Source organism: Mercenaria mercenaria, chromosome 1, assembly GCF_021730395.1.
Source record: "Mercenaria mercenaria strain notata chromosome 1, MADL_Memer_1, whole genome shotgun sequence".
In the NCBI taxonomy this organism is placed as follows: domain Eukaryota; kingdom Metazoa; phylum Mollusca; class Bivalvia; order Venerida; family Veneridae; genus Mercenaria; species Mercenaria mercenaria.
The window spans coordinates 20,220,529-20,244,141 of NC_069361.1; the positions used below are offsets into that span (position 1 = coordinate 20,220,529).

The 23,613-nt window shown below is 31.6% G+C and overlaps 2 protein-coding genes across 3 annotated transcripts; one reads left to right on the forward strand and one right to left on the reverse strand.

Moving 5' to 3' along the window:
- Positions 1-1,069: 1,069 nt before the first annotated feature.
- Positions 1,070-8,837, reverse strand: LOC123544846 (uncharacterized). Of its 2 annotated transcripts, none has more exons than XM_045330919.2 (3): positions 8,762-8,837; positions 4,692-4,816; positions 1,070-4,080 (listed from the first exon to the last, which is right to left on the reverse strand). In XM_045330919.2, exons 1-3 carry the CDS (start codon positions 8,795-8,797, stop codon positions 3,873-3,875), a joined length of 369 nt encoding a protein of 122 aa, XP_045186854.1. In that variant the 5' UTR covers positions 8,798-8,837; the 3' UTR covers positions 1,070-3,872. The 2 variants fall into 2 exon arrangements, with proteins under 2 accessions (XP_045186854.1, XP_045186853.1); XM_045330918.2 differs by lacking the exon at positions 8,762-8,837 and adding an exon at positions 8,202-8,646.
- Positions 8,838-11,376: 2,539 nt separating this feature from the next.
- Positions 11,377-16,877, forward strand: LOC123544842 (tryptophan--tRNA ligase, cytoplasmic-like). Its single transcript, XM_045330913.2, has 8 exons — positions 11,377-11,607; positions 12,293-12,401; positions 12,688-12,807; positions 13,311-13,496; positions 14,239-14,452; positions 14,810-14,986; positions 15,225-15,365; positions 15,639-16,877. Exons 1-8 carry the CDS (start codon positions 11,520-11,522, stop codon positions 15,795-15,797), a joined length of 1,194 nt encoding a protein of 397 aa, XP_045186848.1. The 5' UTR covers positions 11,377-11,519; the 3' UTR covers positions 15,798-16,877.
- Positions 16,878-23,613: the final 6,736 nt, after the last annotated feature.

Genomic DNA, 23,613 nt, shown 5'->3' on the forward strand with positions numbered 1-23,613 from the left:
GAAAAAGAGATTATTTTTTTAAATATTTACATTCTTTAAATATTTACATTCTCTCATTTTTTAGATGAGAATAATAATCCTTTTGCAAGTGAAAAGAAACACGAATGACAAAAACAGTCTAACCTAATTCTGAATCAAAATTACCAAAATTAACTTCTAACTTCGTTTTAGGCGCATTTCGCCTATCTTGTTAAAACTATCATAGAACATAAAGAAAGAAATAAATATACATTTGGTTTTAAATGTTTATTTCGAAGAGAGATAGTGTTACATAATAAAAACTTCCAGCTCTTTGAAGTTCAGATATGATAGAAGACGATATCTAGTAAACTATTTATCAAGAAGGCTAGGAATCTTTTGATATTTTCATACTTACAATTATGCATATCATATTATTTAAGAAAAAATATGCATTAACATAAACAAAGAAGTTGCAAACTTTATGAAAACAAAATTAATGTTTTTCTTAGGAATATGAATGTGCAATGTGATTGTTTAGTCTGTTCAAAATAGAGTGCTAACGCTTTTCACTGTTATAATGAAATATTATTTATACGAGAACAGATATTTTCAGAGACCATTTTATCTTTAGGATAACTTTGCGTTTATGATTTAAATGTACAAAAAAATGTAGTGTATGTTCTATTGTTCAAAAATATGGTAATTTGCCAACTTGTTAACGCTAAAGCTTCGTTCCTTTACGGGAGGTTCACCTATAGTATGTCAAAACATTCTTTTTGTATTTTCCTTAGATTTGACAGAATAGGTAAAATATCTATTCCATATTTTATTACCAAATCCAATACATTTTTTTTCCAAACTGTATTATGTCTATTCCATAGAGTTGAAATATTTATTTTGATTGCTTGAAGATTGTTTTATACAAATCGGTTATACTTTCGTTATATTTTATATATGAATCCATGTATGCGAAGGAAACTGCGAGCCCATTAAGATGAGATGCAGTACAAATTGTTCTTGCTTCATACTTTACGCTGGCTGCCTATCATAAATGCAGTTTGTATCGATATACATGCTAATGTTAAAGAAAAAAAAACACAAACGAAAACACAAGTGCACTTTTATTCAAAGTAAGAACGTAAAAAATCGAAAGAATAATTGTTACCAAGTAAAGTTAACATATGAAAGGTAGTATAAGAAAAGTGCAATTCAAAAAACATTGTCAAGATGCTAGAATACATAATGTGATCTAATGTGTATTTAAACACCAGATTAGTTGTCATTTCTCTCATTTAATTAAACAATGGTAGAAAAATATTTTTCTTTAATTTATAATGTATGAACCATTTTGACGTTATTTTATCTATTTGTATCGAAATACAAAGATTATGTTCTAAAGAACAATCAATGAAAGTACTGAAATATACTGACTGAAACAATTGTGTTGAAAATAAATTTATTTCGTACTTTCTGTATTTTTACTGAAAACATTAGTTTGACATTCTAATATACACCTCACTCTCCCTTGATCAAAGGATAATTGCTAGTCGTAATCTGGTAAAACAAAATGCTGTTCAAAAGAATATTACTTATGACTGTTTTGAGTGAAATGCACATAACAATATAAAATAAGAGACTCAAAAGTTTACATAAAATATGCATTCTTTCTATTACATACGCAGATAACAATAAAAAGCAATCTTGGTTAAATATAACAAAAACATATGAATATCCAGACACCTACATAGTAATATACTTATTTAGTACAGATAAAACCAAAGCAGATTAAGAAGCATAATAATAGCACACAGTTAAGGAATTAAAACCTCCGGAGAAGCTTGCTCTATAAGGCATTAATACAAAAACGGTAACAAAGAATTGATCCCTGTAAATGTTGATTGTGACGCTTGAGATTTCAATTGATAGACTCATCTGTTGATTAAGGTGTTGATTAAGGAAATCAGCATAATTTGATCTACCTTCTCTAGGTTAGAACCATCATCCCTTATAGCTTCTAAGAATGACACAATAGTGCACGCTGGCTCAACCAGGTAGCTGGGGTTTGATACTCCAGTGATGCTTTTGCGTTATATGTAGTATCAATAGCAGTGTCGATGGTTTTCTGGAGTCATAGTCTTCAGTTATAATGGAAAACACATTTTCCGAGCCGAGCATTACATACAATTATTTCTTAGATAGCTCGTATGTTCAAACATCAGTTGTGTATTTTATGAAGGATTTATACTTTCATTTGTAAAATGATATTGCGATACCAGACATTTTTCTTTTAATGGTATATGAATTTACATAACAGAATCGAAAGAGAAACTTGACACACTTGCAGTTTAAAAATAGCAAATTCTATAGACATTAGCGTAATGTATTGTTTATATCTTTCAAAGTAAAAGGCACTGACCTCCAGATTGAGGCTAAAAGTAGCTTTCCTTCAAATTAAAGTTTTGTCATATAATGAACATTAGAATATAAGTTTTTATTTCTAAACTTTTTAAAAAAGGCCAAATCAAGAAAAAGAGATGACCGCATAGGGAATTTTACCCGGACTGCCGCGACAATAAAGAAGTTTTCCGGCTTTTGTGTCTAACGCGTGTTAAATATAATAGGGTTATTATAATATAGGGTTATTATAACAGAAGCTCGATCGGGTATGCTGTATTCGGCTCGAGTGGAGTTTTGGCAGATCGGATCTTACAAAGCGCGCAAGCGCCAAGTAGGATCCGACCTTGCAAAATCAACAAGGTACAGAAATTTTGTTTCTGACAGTTAATATTTAATTGTGGAATACATGCCGATGTTTTATTTTACAGAATTTATATAGGTACATAATAAAGATATTTATAACCAAGAAAGTTAACTCCGAATAAATGCTTTTCGATTTCCATTGTTTAAAGTATAAACAACAACTAATTCTCATGTATTTCCGTAAAATATAGTCTGTCAGAAACTACGTTTCAAAGCATTCTTAAGAAATATCGCTTTTATTTCGAGATAACTAATAATCTTCCCTTTTTTGTTGTCGAACGATATGGAGGCCAATGCCTTTAACTGTTAAATTTGAATAATGTGTTTAAAAATACAAAACAACAAAAAAAAAAACAACAGACTGTATTTATCATTGTTATCATTAAAATAAATTTGAATTAATCTGATATAGGATTGCCTTACCCATCTCGTTAATGTATTTCAAGACACTTGATAGTTTTAGTAAGAGCAGAATTTAAAAGTATATAATGTAAGATGGATTCAAATGGTTTGAATGTTATACGGTTTAATGGAGGAAGTAACTTGAGTCAAATGCTGGTTTCAACCTGTCTGTGCTGCCAGTGCTTTGATTGGAATACAAGACGTATTATTCAAGAATATTCATAGGTATTTATAATAAAATTCAATTAAAAATCAGTTCGTTAATTTAATGAAGACTATGTGAATTTGTTTCTCTTTGAAAAAAAATTTTGATTAAGATATTGTTCATTACTTAAGCGAACCCCATATGTGTTGCTAATTATACCATGCCAATTAAATGCTAATGTTTCAAAATAGTCCATTTGACATTTGATAAGTAAGGCAACATACTCTTTTAAATAAGATATTCAAGTTTGTCTGCAAATGAAAACACGCATGATTTAAAAATTCATTTAAGAAAATAGCTGAATACAATTAATTGTTCACCCGCTATTAGTAAAATTCCGCAAGTACAAAGTTATAAAAGAATGTCTGCAAAAGGTGCAATATTTTCTGATCATACATCTGATTAAATAATAATAATAAAAAAAACATACAAACACGTCACTGCAGGTCAGCACAAGTATTAAAACTGTACTTAAAACAATTCATAAATGGACATTTTCTTTCATTGTATCAATATATTTTCCAATAGCAAGTCACTAACATGATTAGTGTTCAGCATCTTGATATTTGATAGATGGAATATAATTGACAATTTTTCCTTCATAAGAAACGGGTAGTGGAAGCCGTGCAGCTTTTATCAAAATATCACGTGGTCCTGTGGTTCCGCAAACACATTTGCGCACTTCATTTATCCAGCGAAGACCGTACATGACCACGACTATCAACAGAGCTATCAGAAAGAGCCCAGCTATCCTGCAGGAGTAATGGAAATATACTATTAGATAAGACTGTTGAGCTGTAAAGAGATCACATTTTCGTTGTAAATGCAACGTGGTTTTAATCCGTCATGTTTAGTATTGTTTTGCTGTTTACAGTTGATATTAGTGCTGGTTTTTGGCCACTTGTGACTTACAAATTGTAAAGGTGTCCATAAGTTTGAACACAAAACTTTATTTTGTTACCGTTGAAGAACAATGGTCTTCCGTAGACGACTGGTTATGATCGCTAACTTTGACTAACTTGGAACTCATTTCTATGTTTTGTGCTCTCTGGATGCATGTGAGGAAGCCATGCTTTGATTAGTATTGAGTGGTTATACTTCCACCATTAAAGATGGAAAGTCATCATATGTACTGAATTGTGTCGGATTGACTTAACGCATCATATCAAATAATAAGGAGGAATATTGAAACACAGCCTTTAAATGAAAACAGTGCAATTTCTTTACAGCGGGGAAAACGACTGAATTTCGCTCGGATGGAAACTTTAATTATAAAAATAAGGATAAACAGGAAAGGAATAACCAGCCATTGTAGGGAAGTGCTTGCTCCTCGTCGGTGGTTTTAAGACAAGTCATTTTTTACCATCTAAGTCGTATCTCAGAAGCATCATCAATACAACAGCCTCCTTCACCTTCACAGCAATACTTTGTAATTGGACATGAATAACTAACTGCCGTTCGTATATCCAATTGGCTGAAGCATTCAACCTGCAAAAAAAAATGTAATAACTTCCGTTAAGACCATTCAACGGCAAATGCAATGTTGGTCATATGATAATTCCGTTAGATAGGAGTTCTTAAATCATTTAAAGTATTGAAAGAATCTTCAAAATCGGCTTATAAATGAAACAGTTATGAGCATATAAACATTTCATGAAAACGGGTGCTGTTTTGTTTCAATGGCAACAAACAAAAAATGGCGGATTTATTAAATTTTAAGATACATATTTGTATTTGTTCATTTCTGTAAAGTAATTTCTCTGCTTTTTCCAGCTATAATAAAGAAATTACCATGTTTCCAATTTAAACATTTTTAAAATTAATCTTTTTAAAAGGTTTTTTGCTAAATAAAGATTCATTAGTGTGAAAATGACGTCATAAACACACTAAAATGGCTGTCTCTTTGATCAATCATTTTCTTAAATTATAAACTGTCTCTTGAATAGTGGTCCAATTTTTAAATATTCTTTCAGCGTTAAGAAGGGCTTGAGGATGACTTTCATAAGAAACTAACTTATTGTCAGTCATTCCTTGCCTTTTAAGGATGTATGATTAAATTTAACCTACAAATTTTTTATACTCTTTGAGTGTGAAGAAGTTTAGCTTTTAAGAAAATTACGAACAGAAAAAGCACATTTGACCGCAATCATTTTGTGTTTTATAAATTATTTTCTTTACCAATAGCTTAAGCGTTTCTGAAATTAAGTAAAGTTGAAAAAAATGGAATCTTTATAAAACATATAATATCAAACTTTAATTTTATAGGGATTCCACGTTATGAATACATGCTGATACCAATATTTCGTTCATTTTTAAAAGTTGACATAATTACCCTCTCCATTTTTTTACCAATGGAAAAAAAACGTTATCAGCTCACGAAAATCTGCTGTAAAGATTTCACAAAGATTTGATGCTTTAATGATTTACAAAAATGCTTCAAAATGGAAAAAAAAGTTGGAGTTAATGTGCATCTAAGAGATCTATATAGAAAAAAAAAATGTCTGGTGATGTTTGATATCTTTAGTTCATTTTTGTTTTAATTTATACTGCCTAGATAATATGAAATTTTGTTTCAATCGTAGTTTATCGTTAAATATATCACTTGGCAAAATATCTGAACAAAACTATTTAGATTAGGCACTGGAACTAAAAACTACAAACTTTAAATAGGCACTATTTATTTTAGACCTATTTGTAGCTTACTGCATCCAAGTACGCAGTCTGATAAAATATTTAAGATGTCATGTTCTGCAAAAGAGTTATTTGAGCTGAAAACAAATGAACCAGGGTAAATATCTTGACAAAATGGAGACAACTCCACAAAAACTTTATTTAGGCTTAAATGACTTTGTACATAGTATGTCATGCAAATCATGCATTTTTTACCTCTAGGCACGAACAAAGCATGTATATTTACAGTAATAGTCAGCACTTTGAAAAAGAGAATATGTAACGATTAAAGCATTTAATACCCTGGGGGAAATTTTTGTGGTGAAGTTTGTCAAAACTCCGACGCTTTTTAAAATGTTAAAACCAACATAATTTCATAAGGAAAAATGTGTTACGAAAGCTATTGCAGGAAAGAGAATTATCTCTGCTATTCATATATATATATGCGTCAAAGTACGGGCAAAATATCTAGAAATATGATAAAATCAAAGAAATTAATTTCAGGAGTGTTAGATGCATGACTGTATTATCCGGTACGGCAGATAACTTGCTTTTCCAATTGCCAGGATTATGACTGACAAACGGCGTTCACTCAACAAAATTTCACTCCATCAATAGATTGTTTCTCTTGCGTAAAAGGGGCTTAGGGTAAGTCTCTAATTAAATAGAAAATTGAAATTAATTACCCTGTCCCACTTTGCATCTTACATCAACTTTAGACAAATCCGGTCAAAAACTAAGGGTGAAAAACTTTATTTCGCAGTAACTAGAATCTGCTTGGTAAACTTGTATTTTATTTACTATATCTTGATAACTGAGCATTTATTTTCGGCAAAGAAATATCTAAAGAAACATTTTTCAAAATGGCAAATATACTGAAAAAGAATGCTCGTGCGTCCTTACAGTAGTTATTTCAACAGATTGCCATCAAATATGTTTTGGAAAAAAAAACCGTAAGGAGTACTTAACATTCTGTGTATTTATACATAAAATAGGCTTTGGAAACATTTAAACAGTTTAAAAGCATTTTTTTTAAATAACGCTCTTGTAGCATGATGCCTTCATGTAAAACTCATGTAAAATATTGAGACTAGTTTTTAGACTATGACAGATTGTGAAACAAGGATTTAGTATCATTGTCTGATCAGCAATTTCTTCATACAAAAATAGATTCATGAAATGTATTCAAGCTAGTGTAATTCAAGTTATCTTTTAGGTTAACATTAAGCTTTACTGAACTGTATATAAACAAGACCACAAAAATAGTATTTACCTTAATCATTAGAAATGATAATTGCAACTAAACATTGTAGATTTATACTGATAAAGAACTTTTATCCAGAAAGTACTTTATCAAGTTCCTGTCATTAGGAATTTTTCATCTATATTCAACTAAACAAAAACAAAGATGACATATTATCATACAGCTATTTCTTGTTTGATATAACCTAATGACTAAAACAGCAATCAATTATTGTATCGTCACTGCTGCAAGAATCAGTCTTTATTCTCAATTCTAAATAATTATTCTGGACTAATAAATCACGTATGTAACATAAGCTGACGTATTTTTGAGTCTTATTGTATATTATTCATACAAATATAAGACGCAGTCATTACACATAACCTCAGGCTATTCATTGCTCTACTCAAACATTACTGTTATACTTTTATTTCTATTCAATGTATTCATACGCATATCAACATATCCGCTAATCCTTCTTACCTTTTAACCAATTTATTTCTTTTTACAGGCTTAGTCGTGCCACTAAAAGGTCTGGAAAATTTGTAAAGAACGGCAGAAATTTGGCCTAAAAATTTGTTTTAAGAGAATGGTTATAAAACTGTCTTATAGGAGGCTATCTATCTATCTATTTATCTATCTATCTATTTTTACTGCAACCCTCCTCCCTGCGAGTATTATGTGCAGCTGCGCGCCTGTACAAGAAGTTAAAAGTAGATTGGATAGGAGGATTAAAGTAATACACGGTGTGTATTGCAAGTATGAATACCGTTGATAGTGTTAAAAACAAAAATGATTTACAGATAAAAGCAGTTTAAAACAGGTCGACTACATAATCTAGGCCTTACGAAAAGGCAAGAAGACATCTGAGTGGATGTTACAGACATAAGCAACCACAGAGGATATAAGATTATAATGTCTGTTCACAGAATAAAGTAAATCGTTGCGAAAAATTCATACTTGAAGCTTTCCGACACTATTTATCAGCGCGATCAACTTCATGTTGTTTCTCACAATTCCACAGGTTTAAGCCTTAGGGTTGTTTAAACAATATTACCAAGACCAGTTACCATGCCAACTCCATATTGCTGAATAAATTATCCACTTAAAAGATGTAAACACGGCCATTGTTAGAGAAACTTTGTCGGGAAGTATACAAATATAACTATATCCTTGATTTCCATTGTTCATAGTTCCGGTAATTGTTTTATGTCAAAATATCTATCAAACTATAATCCAGGTTTTATTTGTTTAAAAACACATATATTGGATATATTCAAACAACACTAAAACGATAAAAAGTCTCCCAAACAAACGAAAATCGTTAAACTTTAATATAACATGACGGAATAGAAAGCGGTAGATAAAACGTTGTAGTTGTTATAACATTATTTCATCATACAGTATATATAAATAGATTTGAAGTAACGATAAACATTGAACAATATACTACTAAACACGTGATTTATAGGTCACACTACACTGAACAATATTCCCTATATATTCTAAATAAAACTGACCTTTTTTAAAGAGCTACCAAACATAACCAGACCCATTTTCGACAACAAATACTTACATCATTTTAAAGAGTTGTGGTAAAACTGAAATAAAATGAAAAGAAAAGTAAGGATCACGTATCTTTTTAGAGAGATTTCTCTTGTCACATTTGCTTACTGTAAAACCACATCAAAATCACATTGCTATGACCTGGAAGTACTATTCATTCTTCAATTGAGTTTCACTTCACCAAATACAAAATCCTCTCCCATTTCTTTCTACCAAAATTTGATTGGCTTAGGGACTTGCTGTGTGTATTCTTCAGACTACTTCATTTCATAAAAAAGTATCTTTTTATTACATCTAAAACGTGCATTACCTAAGAGATGTTACATAAGTTTCTCACTTCACTTCTAGCATTTAAAATCAATTTATTATAATAAATTGTTCTCTTTGCGTAGTTATATTTATCATTTCAATGTCATGGGAATGTCACGCGTACCTTGTAACTATCACGCTATAGTGGAATGTTAGCTTCGTGTTTTTATTGATCAAGCTATGAAATAAAGATCTGACAAAATCGTAATTTTAGATAAATACCCACTTGAAAATGTATTGAATATAACAAAAGTCATCTATTGTCAGGCATTTGTGCATGAAACAGCTTGTAGCTAATAGTTCATATATCGTTTGTATACTCTTAGATTATTACATGTCTTGGCATTGTTCGCGCTCTTACCTCAACTTAAATATCGAATATTTTGATAATATAATCCATGCTTTTTAAAACATATTTGTTAACAGGTGACATTTTACACGTATAAACATAATATTGTATGGGTTGCGCTACGTCATGTACGTTCCATAAAACATTTTTCCGACATGCAAACAACCTAAATATGTGCAAAAGGTTTAGCGGACCAATAATTATAATGTCATGTAGCTAATTATGGTTAAACACCCGTCTGCCATAATCTCAGCAAAACAAAACATGTCAAGACAGAGCCTGGTACTGGCTATAGAAATCCTACAGATTTAGCATTAAATGTGAATGCCTGCTGTACAATCGTGTTTGCAAAAGAGCATGTTCAGAGTTTTGTCTATGAGAGTTGAGGCTGTGGTAGCACCTACTGACTACGACGCCACCAAAGATTATTGGTCAAGAGTTTAAGTTTCCGCTCCTACATTAAATATTATTAACAATTGTATAACAGTGACGTGTATATATACTTTACACTTTGCAAGCTAAAGAACGAGGATAATTTCTGAATTTGAGCGTCTTCTGTATTTTGCACTATTCTCCAACTAAAAAAACTAAAATTATTAACCGTGTTATTGAATATTTGCTGATATGATTAACCTGTGGCGACTAAAAATAAGTTAAGATACAAACAAGCCTTTGCAATAGGGCACGAATTGCGTTCTGCTCCTCATAACCTCTCATAAACAAATTCCATAAAAATACGTCAGGTTGTGCACATCTACTTTGGTGTTTATTACAGTCACACTGCATCGTAGAGAATCTTTTGTTTTTAACAAAGATAGAAATTTGTAAATTAAAAATGTTAGATAACTAAAGGGACATCATATAGTTCAGGTCACGATTGTTGAGAAAGACTGTACTTGTCCTATTCATGCGTTCTGGAAGATCGGTTTAGGAACGAGATGAGACCTAGCAATTACAGTTTGGCCTGATTTACAGTCTCTGGCATTTCGATTATAATATGGAACATGGAAATAAATAATTGACAAAGCATCAAACGTTTTAATTATGTTCGAGTGAATACATCATAATGCCCCTAAGTCGAACAATACCTTTTATCTCATTAAAACATTCTTTATATTACTAACTTTTACAAGGCACAAAAAATGTTTTGTCCCATTTTTCTTTTTGATATATATAAAAACATTAGATTTTCATGTCTATAAATCCACTACCATCCTCGTGGTTATTTTCAATATACCTACACTTAGGCATTTACGTGTAAACTGAAAGTAAACTTCGTGAAGAGTTCAGTTATAATAAATAAATATAATCTCTTTCTAAACATAATTGCTTTATACTATATAATTACTGTTGATGCATTTTAGAACTGTAGAATGTTGCAGACTATTTAAAGTAAAACTAAAATCAATTATGACTTAACTATATTTAACTTAGAAACTATAGGCAAAAGAGATGTTTAATTTTTACAAAAAATGTACGACTAATTCAAAATTCTGTATTAAATACTTCTGATCAATTCAGTTATATTTTTATATTTATACATTATTAAGTGTGTTTTGATTTTTTTTGCGAGGTCATTGTTAAAAATAAACGTTTTTCTTTCTCGAGTGTTTATAACGTCTCTCCAAAAATTTTCCCTGCAGTCTTGTTATAACAGCTTGAATGTAAACGATCAAATAAGACCGAAGTTTGTAGTAATGACACTATGATATTACTTAAACTAGAAATAAGAAGAAAGCTAATACACTGGGTGTTTTCTTTATCAGCAAAGATATTTTATTTGTCATATAATAGCCCGTGGTTTGTGCAAAACGCAATGTTAAAATCAGATTGTCTTTCCACGAAAACTTACATGCAGACATTTGCAAACCCGGTTAAATTCAAGGTTAGATTTATTGATCGGTTTGCTGTACCGCAAACGCATGCGCTGTTTCATAAAAGCGGACATTACTTTACCTGTCGACAAAAGAGGAAGACTGAGCATTTAAATGATTTGATAGTTGGATTTCATTTTAACTTTCATAAACTTCAATAAACTTTAACTTGTTTTGAAAATGGCGGAAGAGCAATCGGAACAGACTGTAACACCGTGGGAAGTGTCTACAAAATCTGAAACTGGGATTGACTATGATAAACTTATCCGTATGTTGTTAAGTTTTTACCAGTTACATTATAATTATTCTTTTTATTCTTAATTTAAGTTACCATAGTAACAGCGTTATAAGAATATTATTATATTAAAATAAAGAGAAAATGTTCAAGCATTTACTTCGATATGTTGATTAATAACTCACACGTCAGCCAACACATTATTATCAAATAAAGCAATTAATGTTATTTCATTTGATATTAATTAAGTACTTTCTTCCTGCAAGAAATTGTCCATTGTGTATTTCTCTTAATATATCTGAGTTTAGAATTTAACTTAACAATTTAGCGGAAAGACACTTGTACCATATTAGGTATTTATCGAGTTTACAATTTAGATAATTCAAAAAGGTATCTGTCATTTCCTATACTTACCTTCTTAATATTTGCTCTCCAAGGGAGACAGCTCTTGACAATATAAGTTCTTTATCAATGAAAAATAACTGAACGTTTTTTGCCTGTATTAAAAAGGCTGCATATTTTAAAAACAATTTTTATAGTTTATTTATTCACTGACTATCGAAACTGCTTATCGTTTGTGTATAACGTAAATGTGTTGTTTTATGAACAGTCGTATTTTGATAATAACCCTTTGCTACTGTTTGTATACATACTTCTCGTGACACTTTTTTGGGAGATTTTCATTTACAATTTCTAAACATTGTGTACAATATTGTAGGCGATTTTGGCAGCACAAGAATAGACGACGGACTGATCAACAGAATCGAAAAGGCAACAGGAAAACCTGTGCACCATCTTCTGAGAAGGGGAGTCTTCTTTTCAATGAGGTTTGTATCTAAGATCGAACGACTTTGAATTATAAAACAACAGAATATGTATATCTAAATGCTTTCTTTACATGACATAACATGAAAATAAATACCAATATGAATTGCAGATATAAGACCTTGACGTAATGCTTAGTGAAATTTCGATAAACTAGTACAGGGATTGTTCCAAACATCAAACGCAAGATAGGAACTAAACACCGTGGACAAAGCACAAACATTTCACTAAATGTTATTCAAGTCAACAGATCAAAGTATATTACATGATTAAAACATGTTTTAACAGAGACTTGGAGACCATATTGACGCTATATGAGCAGAAAAAGCCGTTTTTCCTGTACACAGGCCGGGGACCGTCTTCTGAAGCATTGCATCTGGGACACCTTATCCCCTTCATTTTCACGAAGTAAGTCAAAATAGCATTCTTCGACTATATATCTAACAGAAAATATTTATATCTCTCTTAATTAGTAATTGTTAGAAAGTACGTAGTTTTCTGTCTTTGAAAGCGTATATAACATTAAATTATTTAAGGCCTTAAGTTTTAAACTTTATCATCGTACTTTGACGACACTCTGTGTGGATGCATTGGTCGAGAGGGCTAGGACGCTTTCCTACAGAGGTAAAGGCCCCACGTTCGAATTTTGGCTAGTCTCTTTGTGGTGTGTCCGTGGTCAAGGCCCTTTATCACGATTGCCTCAGTCGACCCAGCTGTAAATGGGTACCAGCAAATTGTTGGGGGTATGGTATAATTGGTTTTAACCGTTTTTAAAATAAGATTGCTCAAAAGCTCTACAGAGCGACGTTAATAAAATTTACCTTTACAAGGCTGATAACTGTCTCCGGGTAGATACACACAATATAATAAAATTAAATCATTTATCGGCTTTTACAAATAATTTCATTCAGATGGCTACAAGACACATTTGATGTCCCACTCGTCATACAAATGACAGACGATGAAAAATTTCTTGTGAAAGATAATTTGCCGCTAGAAGAAGCCAACAGACTAGCACATGAGAATGCAAAAGACATCATTGCCTTGGGGTTTGACGTCAACAAAACGTTCATCTTTAGTGATGTAGAATATATAAGGTAATCGACTATGAACGAAATGATTTTGCAAAAAAGTAATAATTTGAATAAAATACGTTAATCAAGTATTACAAATATCTATGAATGTTACTGTATTTTAAGGAATTATTATTTCTGAGAGAAATGAAACTACTACGTTAGTATGATATATCACTTTATGATAATGATCATGATGATACTAATAATAATAATTATAATAATAATAATAATTATAATAATAATAATAATAGCAATAAAATAAATGACAATGATAAGACATTATTATGTCAATATACATTTCTCTTAGACAACTTAACAATGTTTTTGACAGTAGGTTATTTAATAAAATATGTATAGCAAAAGAGTGCCTTAACACTATTTGTGCATGATGGGTGGTTATACGTCGGGCGTAATGATCGCACGAGGGCACAGTCCGTGAATATTTTTGTAGACGTATTACCACCCGAGTGTATAAAAAGGGTTAAAACACATTTTTGCTGTAAAATATTTCGATTCTAATATGCCCTTGATATAAAACAGTAGATAGAATATACCAGCGCTCTTTCTTGGTCGCAACAAAAACTTTGATGTCACCGCACGTTAACATGACGTCATTCTAGTGTAAGAGTGTTTTAACAAACATATTTGAATATTATTTAACTTACACAAATAAATTCGAAAATAGAATTTGAATTCATCGTAGAGTGCCTTTCGAATCTCTGGATATTTTCTAAATGAGTTATCATTGTCTTTTTCTTTACAGTTCCTCTAGAGATTTTTATATGAACATGTGCAAAATTCAGAAGCATGTTACATTCAATCAAGCAAAAGGAATATTTGGATTTGGTCCAAGCGACAATATTGGCAAGATCTGTTTTCCCGCAACACAAGCTGCGCCAAGTTTCAGCTCTTCTTTCCCTGAAATTTTTCATGGTATAAAGGACGTACCTTGTCTAATCCCTTGTGCCATTGATCAGGTATGTTAACAATTTTGATTCAGTGCTAACAAGTGCAACTGGATTCACTTCCATGTCTTCTTATGAGATATCAGTGCATCTTATTTTTAAATTAATAAAAAGTCAACTAGGTCATTACAAGTCACAATGCTTACATGGGTTTATTTAAACGTAAAGTGTTTGTATATTAAATAAAAACTGATTTAAATATTTCGATTGAAATAAGAAGAAAGTTTCACCAAATACTATGTTACGTTTTTGTAACTTTGCCAAAATCTTGTATCACGTCACAAATCAGAGAATGCGGGATTTGGCGTAACCTTTAGTTTAAGTATTTTAGAATAGATATATTATTCATGTTTTGCTTCCTGCAACCAGGATCCATACTTTAGGATGACAAGAGATGTAGCTCCTAAACTTGGTTACCAGAAACCAGCTCTCATTCACTCCACGTTCATTCCTGGGTTACGTGGAATGCAGTCCAAGATGGATGCTAGTGGTGATCCAAACAGCGTTATATTTGTAACTGATTCGGACGAACAAATCAGCAATAAGGTAATATGTTCGTTGATAAAATTAATCTGATCTCCAAAAGAAGTTTCTTCCAATCAAGGTGGTGATCACTAATTTTGTTATTGCACAATGAAAATACCAATCCAATTATAGAGTTCAAAGTTATTTGATTGTGTCACACATTTTAGAAATTAAATTACCTAATATGCGCATTTTGCACGTTTTACAGTTCAGTTAATCTAAAAATAGTAGCTATAACTTTAATACGTTTACAAAACAGATAAAAAAGTATGCATACTCGGGCGGCGGCACAACAGCAGAAGAACATAAGAAGACAGGAGGTGACTGTGGAAAGGACGTGTCTTATCAGTATCTGACTTTCTTTATGGAAGATGATACTAAACTGGAACAGATCAAACAGGTACCAGCAATGTTCTTTAAAAGGAGTGTGCAGACCATAAACACCCTAGGCAATATCATAATGTTTACTTTTCAGTTTTCACTCGTCACTTGTCGTTGAGTAAAATATATGTATGAGCATGAAAAACACGTACAGCATTAAGTGTCGTCAGCAAATTGAATCTTAAAGTACATTAATTAAAAATTAAATTTATAACTTATGATTTATGAATTTTTCACCATGACATTGAAACATCGTGGTTGTACATATTTCACTTTTACTCTGTATTTGCAGAATTACACGAGCGGCAAGTTATCTACAGGAGATTTGAAGGCAGAGCTGATTTCTGTACTGCAGAAGCTTATTTCCGGGCACAGACAAAAGCGTGAAAGAGTGACCGACCTGATGGTGAAGAAATTTATGTCTCCGAGAGAGTTAAACTATCCATACTAATGACGTGACGTCAGTTTTATACATAAAAACGAGAACAAAAAACGATAAGTTTGTAACATAATTGTTAAAAGATCGAGTAAATTAACATGATCTGGAAAGGTATTCCTCATTAGTTGTATCTATGTACGGGATAGTACGAATATGTGAGTTCAACAGTGTTTTAAACAGATTGTTTTTGTTTATTTTTGTGTCTGTATTTTTTTGTAGTGACTTATTATGTTTTTATTATAACTTCTTTGTTTTTATTCAATAGCGCATATACACTTTGCTCTTATGATTTAATGTGCAATACATCAGCTTTCTTTTTTCAAAATGAAATATCTTTATACATAGAAAATATAATTTCTTAACATAAACATCAAAAGTCTAAGATAAAAATAAGTTGTATTGACTCAAAGATTCTGTTCGTATAAATTTCGGTGCACTAAATATTAATATTCATGGTCCACAAACCTTTTATTTGAGCTGACTAAGCAAATTTTACTGAAATATCGAAACCATAAATTGCCATAGGATCATTTTGTCAGTTACTATATTTTGTGCTATCAAAACTATATATGGAATACCTATACACATAAATAGCAATGTACATTCCTTTGTCCGTATAGACATTCTTAATGTCAGTTATTAATATGAATTTCAATACTGGGTTCAGCAATTCTATTCAAAAGTTTTACTTCAAACTGCTGTAGGTAATAGACAAAAATCTTGCTGACAACAATCGACTTTACTGATTAATTTGCACACTTTAAAATATCATTCTTCCAAGAAGAACTTTAATTCTGTAAAAATTTGCAGTTGCTTGAACAAATAAAAAGCATGCGTTCAAAACCAGTTATGAATAAAGGTCAAGGGTATTTCTGTTTTAAAATAGTTTGCAATCAATTATTTGAAATATGAATATGTATTTACGACTTGCTCAAAGAAATTTACAAGCGTAACTGAACATACATTATTGACTGTTACAAAAGAACTTTGAAACCACATATATTAATCTCTTCGTAAATATACTCAGTTCTTGTCATTTCCTTTCTGTGTAATACGTATCTTCAATAAACTTTAATAAAAACAGAAACTGTTCTTTTGTATAGTGTTTTTAAACTTGCATTTCATCATCTTAGACAGATTTGCCAGAAAACTGATAGCATAATTATATTAAGCAGCGGGTTAGGGTGCGGAGACCCAAACTTTGCAAATACATAATTTTGCCCGCTGTCCCTCCTCTCCACTTCCATCCCTCGAACAAATTCATTTATATAAAGGAAAAGTTTTCAAAGCATTAAAAAATATTTAGAGTAATTAGATCATTTGATAATTGATTAAGACCAGTCTACTGAAATGGGAAGATCGTATTTAATGTTTCGAAGTTTGGCCATAACTTGTGTGTCACAACACAACCTTCTCGCCTCCCGCAGTATAAAGATGCTCCTATGGCAAGCTGATTTGAACCAGCTGTTGATTTAAAATGTATGACGAATAATATAAGTGCCCCTATATGTTGCGACACTGGGTGTGACCATTTTAAAGACCACATATCTCCAGCCCACAAACCCCCACCCTATCCCCACCCCAAAGAAAGTCTTAATGTAAAAAGCAAAAGCTTAATACCTATAAATTACTGTATTAGTGGTGTTTCTAAGAAAATGTTAGAAATCACTTGCCTGTGCTGAACTTTATTATAAAGCAGCTGAGCGTATTTAGACGTCACAACTAACACAAGTAATCCGACCATTGAATATATGTCTCTATCCGATTGGAGATTATTACAGAATTTTGTATTTGTTATTGAAATACTTTATTTCTGTCCGAAAATACGTCGGTATATATACAGTTTGATTGTGACGTTTGAGACTTCCAATTATGGTACATTTCATTTTAATTAAAATACCATTCACAATGCGACATTAGGGTTAAGTTTTGCCAACTTTGTAATTAAATCCGGAACTCAGAGTCCACATTAAAAAACAATTGACGCCAAGCATTACATAAAATTATAATATAAACTATTTACACATTATACAACGATTGTGTATTCTTTACGATATATTAAACCTCTTTTGAAAAAAAGCAGACTGCCATTATTATTTCCCTTAATCCGTATAAAATTGCAACACTGACGGATATCGAACCCACACAAGGACTTCAATGCTTACATGTACCTGTACTTTCACGCAAATTAAGACGGTTGATTTCCCTTCATGTTTTTCTATTTACACAATTATTGAATTATCGCATAAATGCCGGACTAAATCATACCATTTGTAAACATTACTCAAATAGCGGACCGTTCAATTATTAAAAGTGCAAAACATGGCTGACCTCAAAACCGAACTATAATATATATAATAATATATTATATCAAATTATTATAGGGGCTTCCTGGCCAAGTGGTTAAAGTAGCTGACTTCAAATCACTTGCCCCTCATCGATGTGAGTTCAAGCCTCACTCGGGGCGTTGAATTCTTCACGTGAGGAAGCAATCCAGCTGGTTTACGGAACGTAGGTGGTTCTACCCAGGAGCACGCTTGTGATAAGATAATGAACAGAGGGGCAACTGGGGTTTTCAGCCACTATCAAAGCTGGACAGTCGCCATATGACCTATAATTGTGTCAGTGTGACGTTAAATCTAACAAAATGAATAAATAGATTATTATACATTAAATCGTCGGAATGTGAAAGCCTAACAATCTATTCATCCACATTTGAGGTAACTACCATTTTTATTAGTACATTAATATTTAATAACAAATCGTGGCCACGTGTCTCGACTTTAAGGATATGTCTACCTTTATTGTGATCATGCAGACCTTCGCACTTCATATAAATATTATATTATTTTGGAAAACAATATGGTAGAAAAAGTTGCAATGGTTTAATAATCAGAAATAAAAGTTCACTAATTGTGTGCACAAACAATTTCAAGGTGTTAGTCAATATGAATTATCACGCTTAGCAAAACATATATTCATGCCGATCAATTGCCTAATTTGCTGGAAGTATTCATTTTCAAAATGCGATATCAATAAGAAGTCATCCAGGAAGAATTAGAGACCTGACTTCTTTGAAATCTTGCAATTCCTTGAAAAACATTAAAAACATACATGGAACAAATTTGCATATTTTAGAACCGAATACATTACTTCTATTTTAAAATGACAAAGTACTGCACTCAATGGTCCTTGAAAACTTTTAACTTATAAGGTAATAATAGCTTTTAAATTAATAATGTGTTGGAGTGCCGATAATCAAAATAATGTCAACGGATATAATTACTAGTAATTATATTACGCAAATAAACTGCTTGATGAAATACCTATGCCTATTTAATGGTTAAATCAGCCATCAGCCTGCTAACAAAAGCAAATGTGTAGTATTTATAATTTTTTGATGTTGTGAAAGTTGTATTAGAATAATATGAATCTGCTTTGATTGCTCTTTTGAGAAGGAAAATGCAAATTGGAAAAGATGACATCTTGCCAGATACACAAGCTCCAACTAGGTCAACTAAACGTGACATTGCACCATTTGAGATATAAGACTTTTCTAGGCATTGGGACAAGCCCAGAAACACATCACTCCACCTGTCCCCACTCACTCCCATCCTCTAAACAAAAATCCTTGTTCCTTTGTTTATTATATGGGATTGAACTTTTGAAACAAGATGATAAGATTAAGACTCTCATATACTGGAATGGTATACATAGTACATTGAAACGGTATAGACACGGTATGTACAATTATCTAAATATTCAAATGCAACATGCACATAATCTATTCACATTAAACAAAGTGTTAAGGTATTATTGCACACTAAATTTTTCTTAATATTTCTAAATAGATAAAGAAAAATATTATCAAATGTTGATATTGGGACAAAGTATATTAAATGTTTAGGCAAATAAGACTACATTCTGGTCTGAAGCGAGATACTTTTACATAATGAGACAATTAACATGTTTTTGGCTCATTTAAACATGACGATCTACAGCTTTTCTTTTTTTTGCAAGTGTCATTTATCTATTTGTGCATACCCACAAAAAATCATTCTTTCAGGAAGAATTAAATCTTTACTTCTTTGAAATCTTGATATTCCTTAAAAACATAAAAAAAACATGTGTGCAAACAAATTATACATTAAATTCAAAGTTTTGTTTTCTGTCAAATAATGCCGTAGATCGATAGTGTTTGAATAATGGTACGAATATTACACTTGGATGGCATAAAAAAACAAACAGGAAAGTGATAAACAAGTTTTAAAGCAATATTCAAGTACCTTGTCACGTGCGTTGTTTCAAATGAAAACGTTCACATAAGCTCTTAACAGCACACATAATTTTAAAGTTTTTTTTTCTAATATCCGATACTTAACAAATTTCAAACTGTTATGAATATATGTTTATTTGGTTGTGACGGACAATCATGCCTATATTATAAAGTTAAGTGTTGAAAGAGAACAATTTTCTTAGGAATTGAAGGTTTTCCATTTCAGTATTTAAAAGACGTTTTAGCCTCAGATATCATATCCCATGCACTTTGAGGCAGAATGAACTCTTGGGTAATAACATAATCTGAGAAAAGGACATTAAATGGTGACAGTTGGATGTGTTTCATTTCTAAATTGTTGACGTGTCTTCAATGTCTGTTTTCCCGCTTCAGACAATACCTGTTTTAACTGTTTCCTTTGAAATTCAAATGCCTTATATTTATCGTTGCTGTGTAGAATTGTTTTGCGTTTGATACACTGTGCATGCTATTCAAAAGTGCATCTTTGTAGCGGACAAAATAATGGGGCTTAGTGCGAAAGCTTCAGAGATTATATTGTTTTATTTCCTTGAGTGCACCGGTTGTCCGAAAGTAAAATCCATTGAGCTGATATATATTAGAAAGTTTAAAATAATGTTCAACTGAAACAAAAACATCATCCGCATATGAGCTATTTCAATGGTCACTGTGATAGAACTCGCATCATTTTGATTGGCCCAGTCAAAATGATGCGAGTTCTATCTCAGTGACAATTCGACCAGTGAGTGTGCATCAGGGACCGTATTCATAAAGCATCTTAAGTATAAGTATAAGAAACTGATTATTTACTTAAGTATTACTTAGATTAGAAATCTATTTTACTGAAGTATATTTGTTATTCATAAAACAACTTAATAAGTAATTCTTGTTTTTATTGTGGACGAAAACATTAAAAAAACAACATTAATTTCAAACAGATACAACATGCACAATTATGTTTAAAGTGCTTTTATCTGAAAACAACACTTTAATCGTACTCACCGCGCTATTTTATTTTCTGACTTATTTTCTCATTTCTTACGTATCTTAGGCTTAACGTAAGTTTTAACTTAGACTTAAGTTGAAATCACCACAAACTTAAGTAAAATCTTAAACTTAAGTCAAAACTTATACTTAAGATGCTTTATGAATTCGGCCTCTGAATTCATTTGTTCTCAAGCCAAACTTTGTTAGGAAGTTTTATATTTGATGACATTGATTTAGTGTTTTGACACTTGATAACTTAACATAAATAGTGCTAAATTGTTATAGCAACGTCAAACAATTAATAGATAAGCAATCAGCATCTGCCAAAACGACTTTTCAAAATTTAGGTACGAAATAAAAATAAAACAATATATATTTTTCGGCATATTTATTTAACATCCAAGATGATAATCCGTGTAAAAGTTTATAAATAAAAAAATAATTCATCAAACTTTTTCTTTATCTTTTGTCTTTTTTGTCGATGCAAAATAGTGATTGTTATAATACAATAAAAATATCAATTACTTATTCTTATTAAATATCATGGAAAATAATAGTTTGGAAAGTTTGTGCTAAAGCTGCGCTAGTTTCAAATAGAATTTTCTCTAGTATTTTACAAAATGCTTACACGAAAACCAGTCTGCTCTTAGTTATCTAAATTCAGAAGACAAGTTTCTCTCTAAAAGATAGAAATGACACATTCTTTATTGAGATGAAAGTATGTGTTGTTGATGCCGCTTAAAAAGTAAGCTCAAACTGCCGAATATAAAAGGAAGGTCACATTCTTACATATCATCTTGCTATCATGTTTAAATTGAAAGTGTCACTGTCAAAACAAAATCGTATACATTTTAAACACATTTTTATGTCTTTGGTGACATAAACTTTTGAAACCTTTCCTCCGAAATGCTATATTCCGTCTTCTTTTGAATTCCCTTACAATTTTGTGAGAACAGCAAGTAATTCCTTTTGAGATCTGCTGCAGTCAGAGAGTCTGATGAATATTCCTGAAATTCCAACGGCAGTACATGTCTTGTATAACTGTCATAAAAATGTTTGATTTTTAATTAATGACAATGCCCTATATTAAGTGAAATAGAAAAACATAATTCTGGTTCCATTTACTTTCCTTATTTATATCAAAGCATACTTGCTTTCGCATAATTGCTTATACTTGAATATTTGCATTTCACATATTTTTAGAGTATTTAATTCCCAATAGCGATCAAAACTATCTTTAGTAGAATGGAAGGCGAAAAGAAAAACGTCATGGTAAAATATTTATAGAATATGCCACAGTCTGGAACTCAAAAGGATAGGGATGTATACCAAACATTCATCTTATAAGACATTCATTTTAGATATTTTTACGTTGTACTTGTCGGCCCGTATCTTTAACAGAATTAGCTGTTCAGATTAACTGAAGTTGTTTTGTTTTGAAAACAACGAGATGGCGGCCATAATTATGACTATACAAAGGTTCATTTAAAAATATACATCTGTTAAATTTCGAAATTTAATTCAAAATGACAGTCCATGTTTTAAAAAAGTGTTCAAAGCAAAACGTTCATAAAAATACGCTTACAAATATTTTTATCTAAGACACATATTAGATCAAAACAAAAGTTTAGGTAGTAATTATAGTAATTATAAAAACATTCAAAAGCAAAATACCGTTTTTAGCTCACTTGACTTAAAGGCTCGATGTGCATCGTGCGTCATGTGTCGTTTGTCAACAATTTCTAAAATAATCTTCTTTCTCAAAACCAATGGGCAGATTAACACCAAACTTCACAGGTATGATCTTTGGGTGGCTCTCTTTCAAAATTGCCCAAAGAATGAAATCCATGCTGACCTCTGGTTGCCATGGCAACCAAAATGAAAACTTGAAAAATCTTCTTATCTAAACTATAGATCCTACGATTTTTGCATTTGATATGTAGCATCATCTAGTGGTCCCTTACCAAGATTGTTAAAATTATCCCCCTAGAGTTAAATATGGTCCGCCCTAGGGGGTCACATGGTTTACATAGGCTTATAAAGGACAAAAAATGAAAATTTTCTAGTCCAAAACCACACCGTCTAGTGATTTGATATTTGGTATGTAGCATCATCTAGAGGTCCTCTACCAAGAATGATTAAATTATTGCCCTAGGGTCAAGTATGGCCACGCTCTGGGGTCACATGCTTTACATAGATTTATATAGGAAAACTTTGAACATTTTCTTGTCTTAAACCACAGGGTCTAGGGCTTTGATATTTGGTATGTAGCATCACCAAGTGGTCTTCTACTATGATTGTTCAAATTATCCCCCTAGGGTCAAATATGGCCTCATCCTGGAGTCACATGGTTAATATAGACTTATAATAGAAATAGATTTAGAAAATCTTCTTGTCTAAAACCACAAGACCCAGGCCTTTGATATCTGGTATTTAGCATTGCCTTTTAGTCATCTACCAAAATTGTACAAATTATGGCCCTAGGGCGGAAAGAGGCCATGCCCTGGGGGTCCAAAGTTTTGCATAGACTTATAATATGGGAAAATC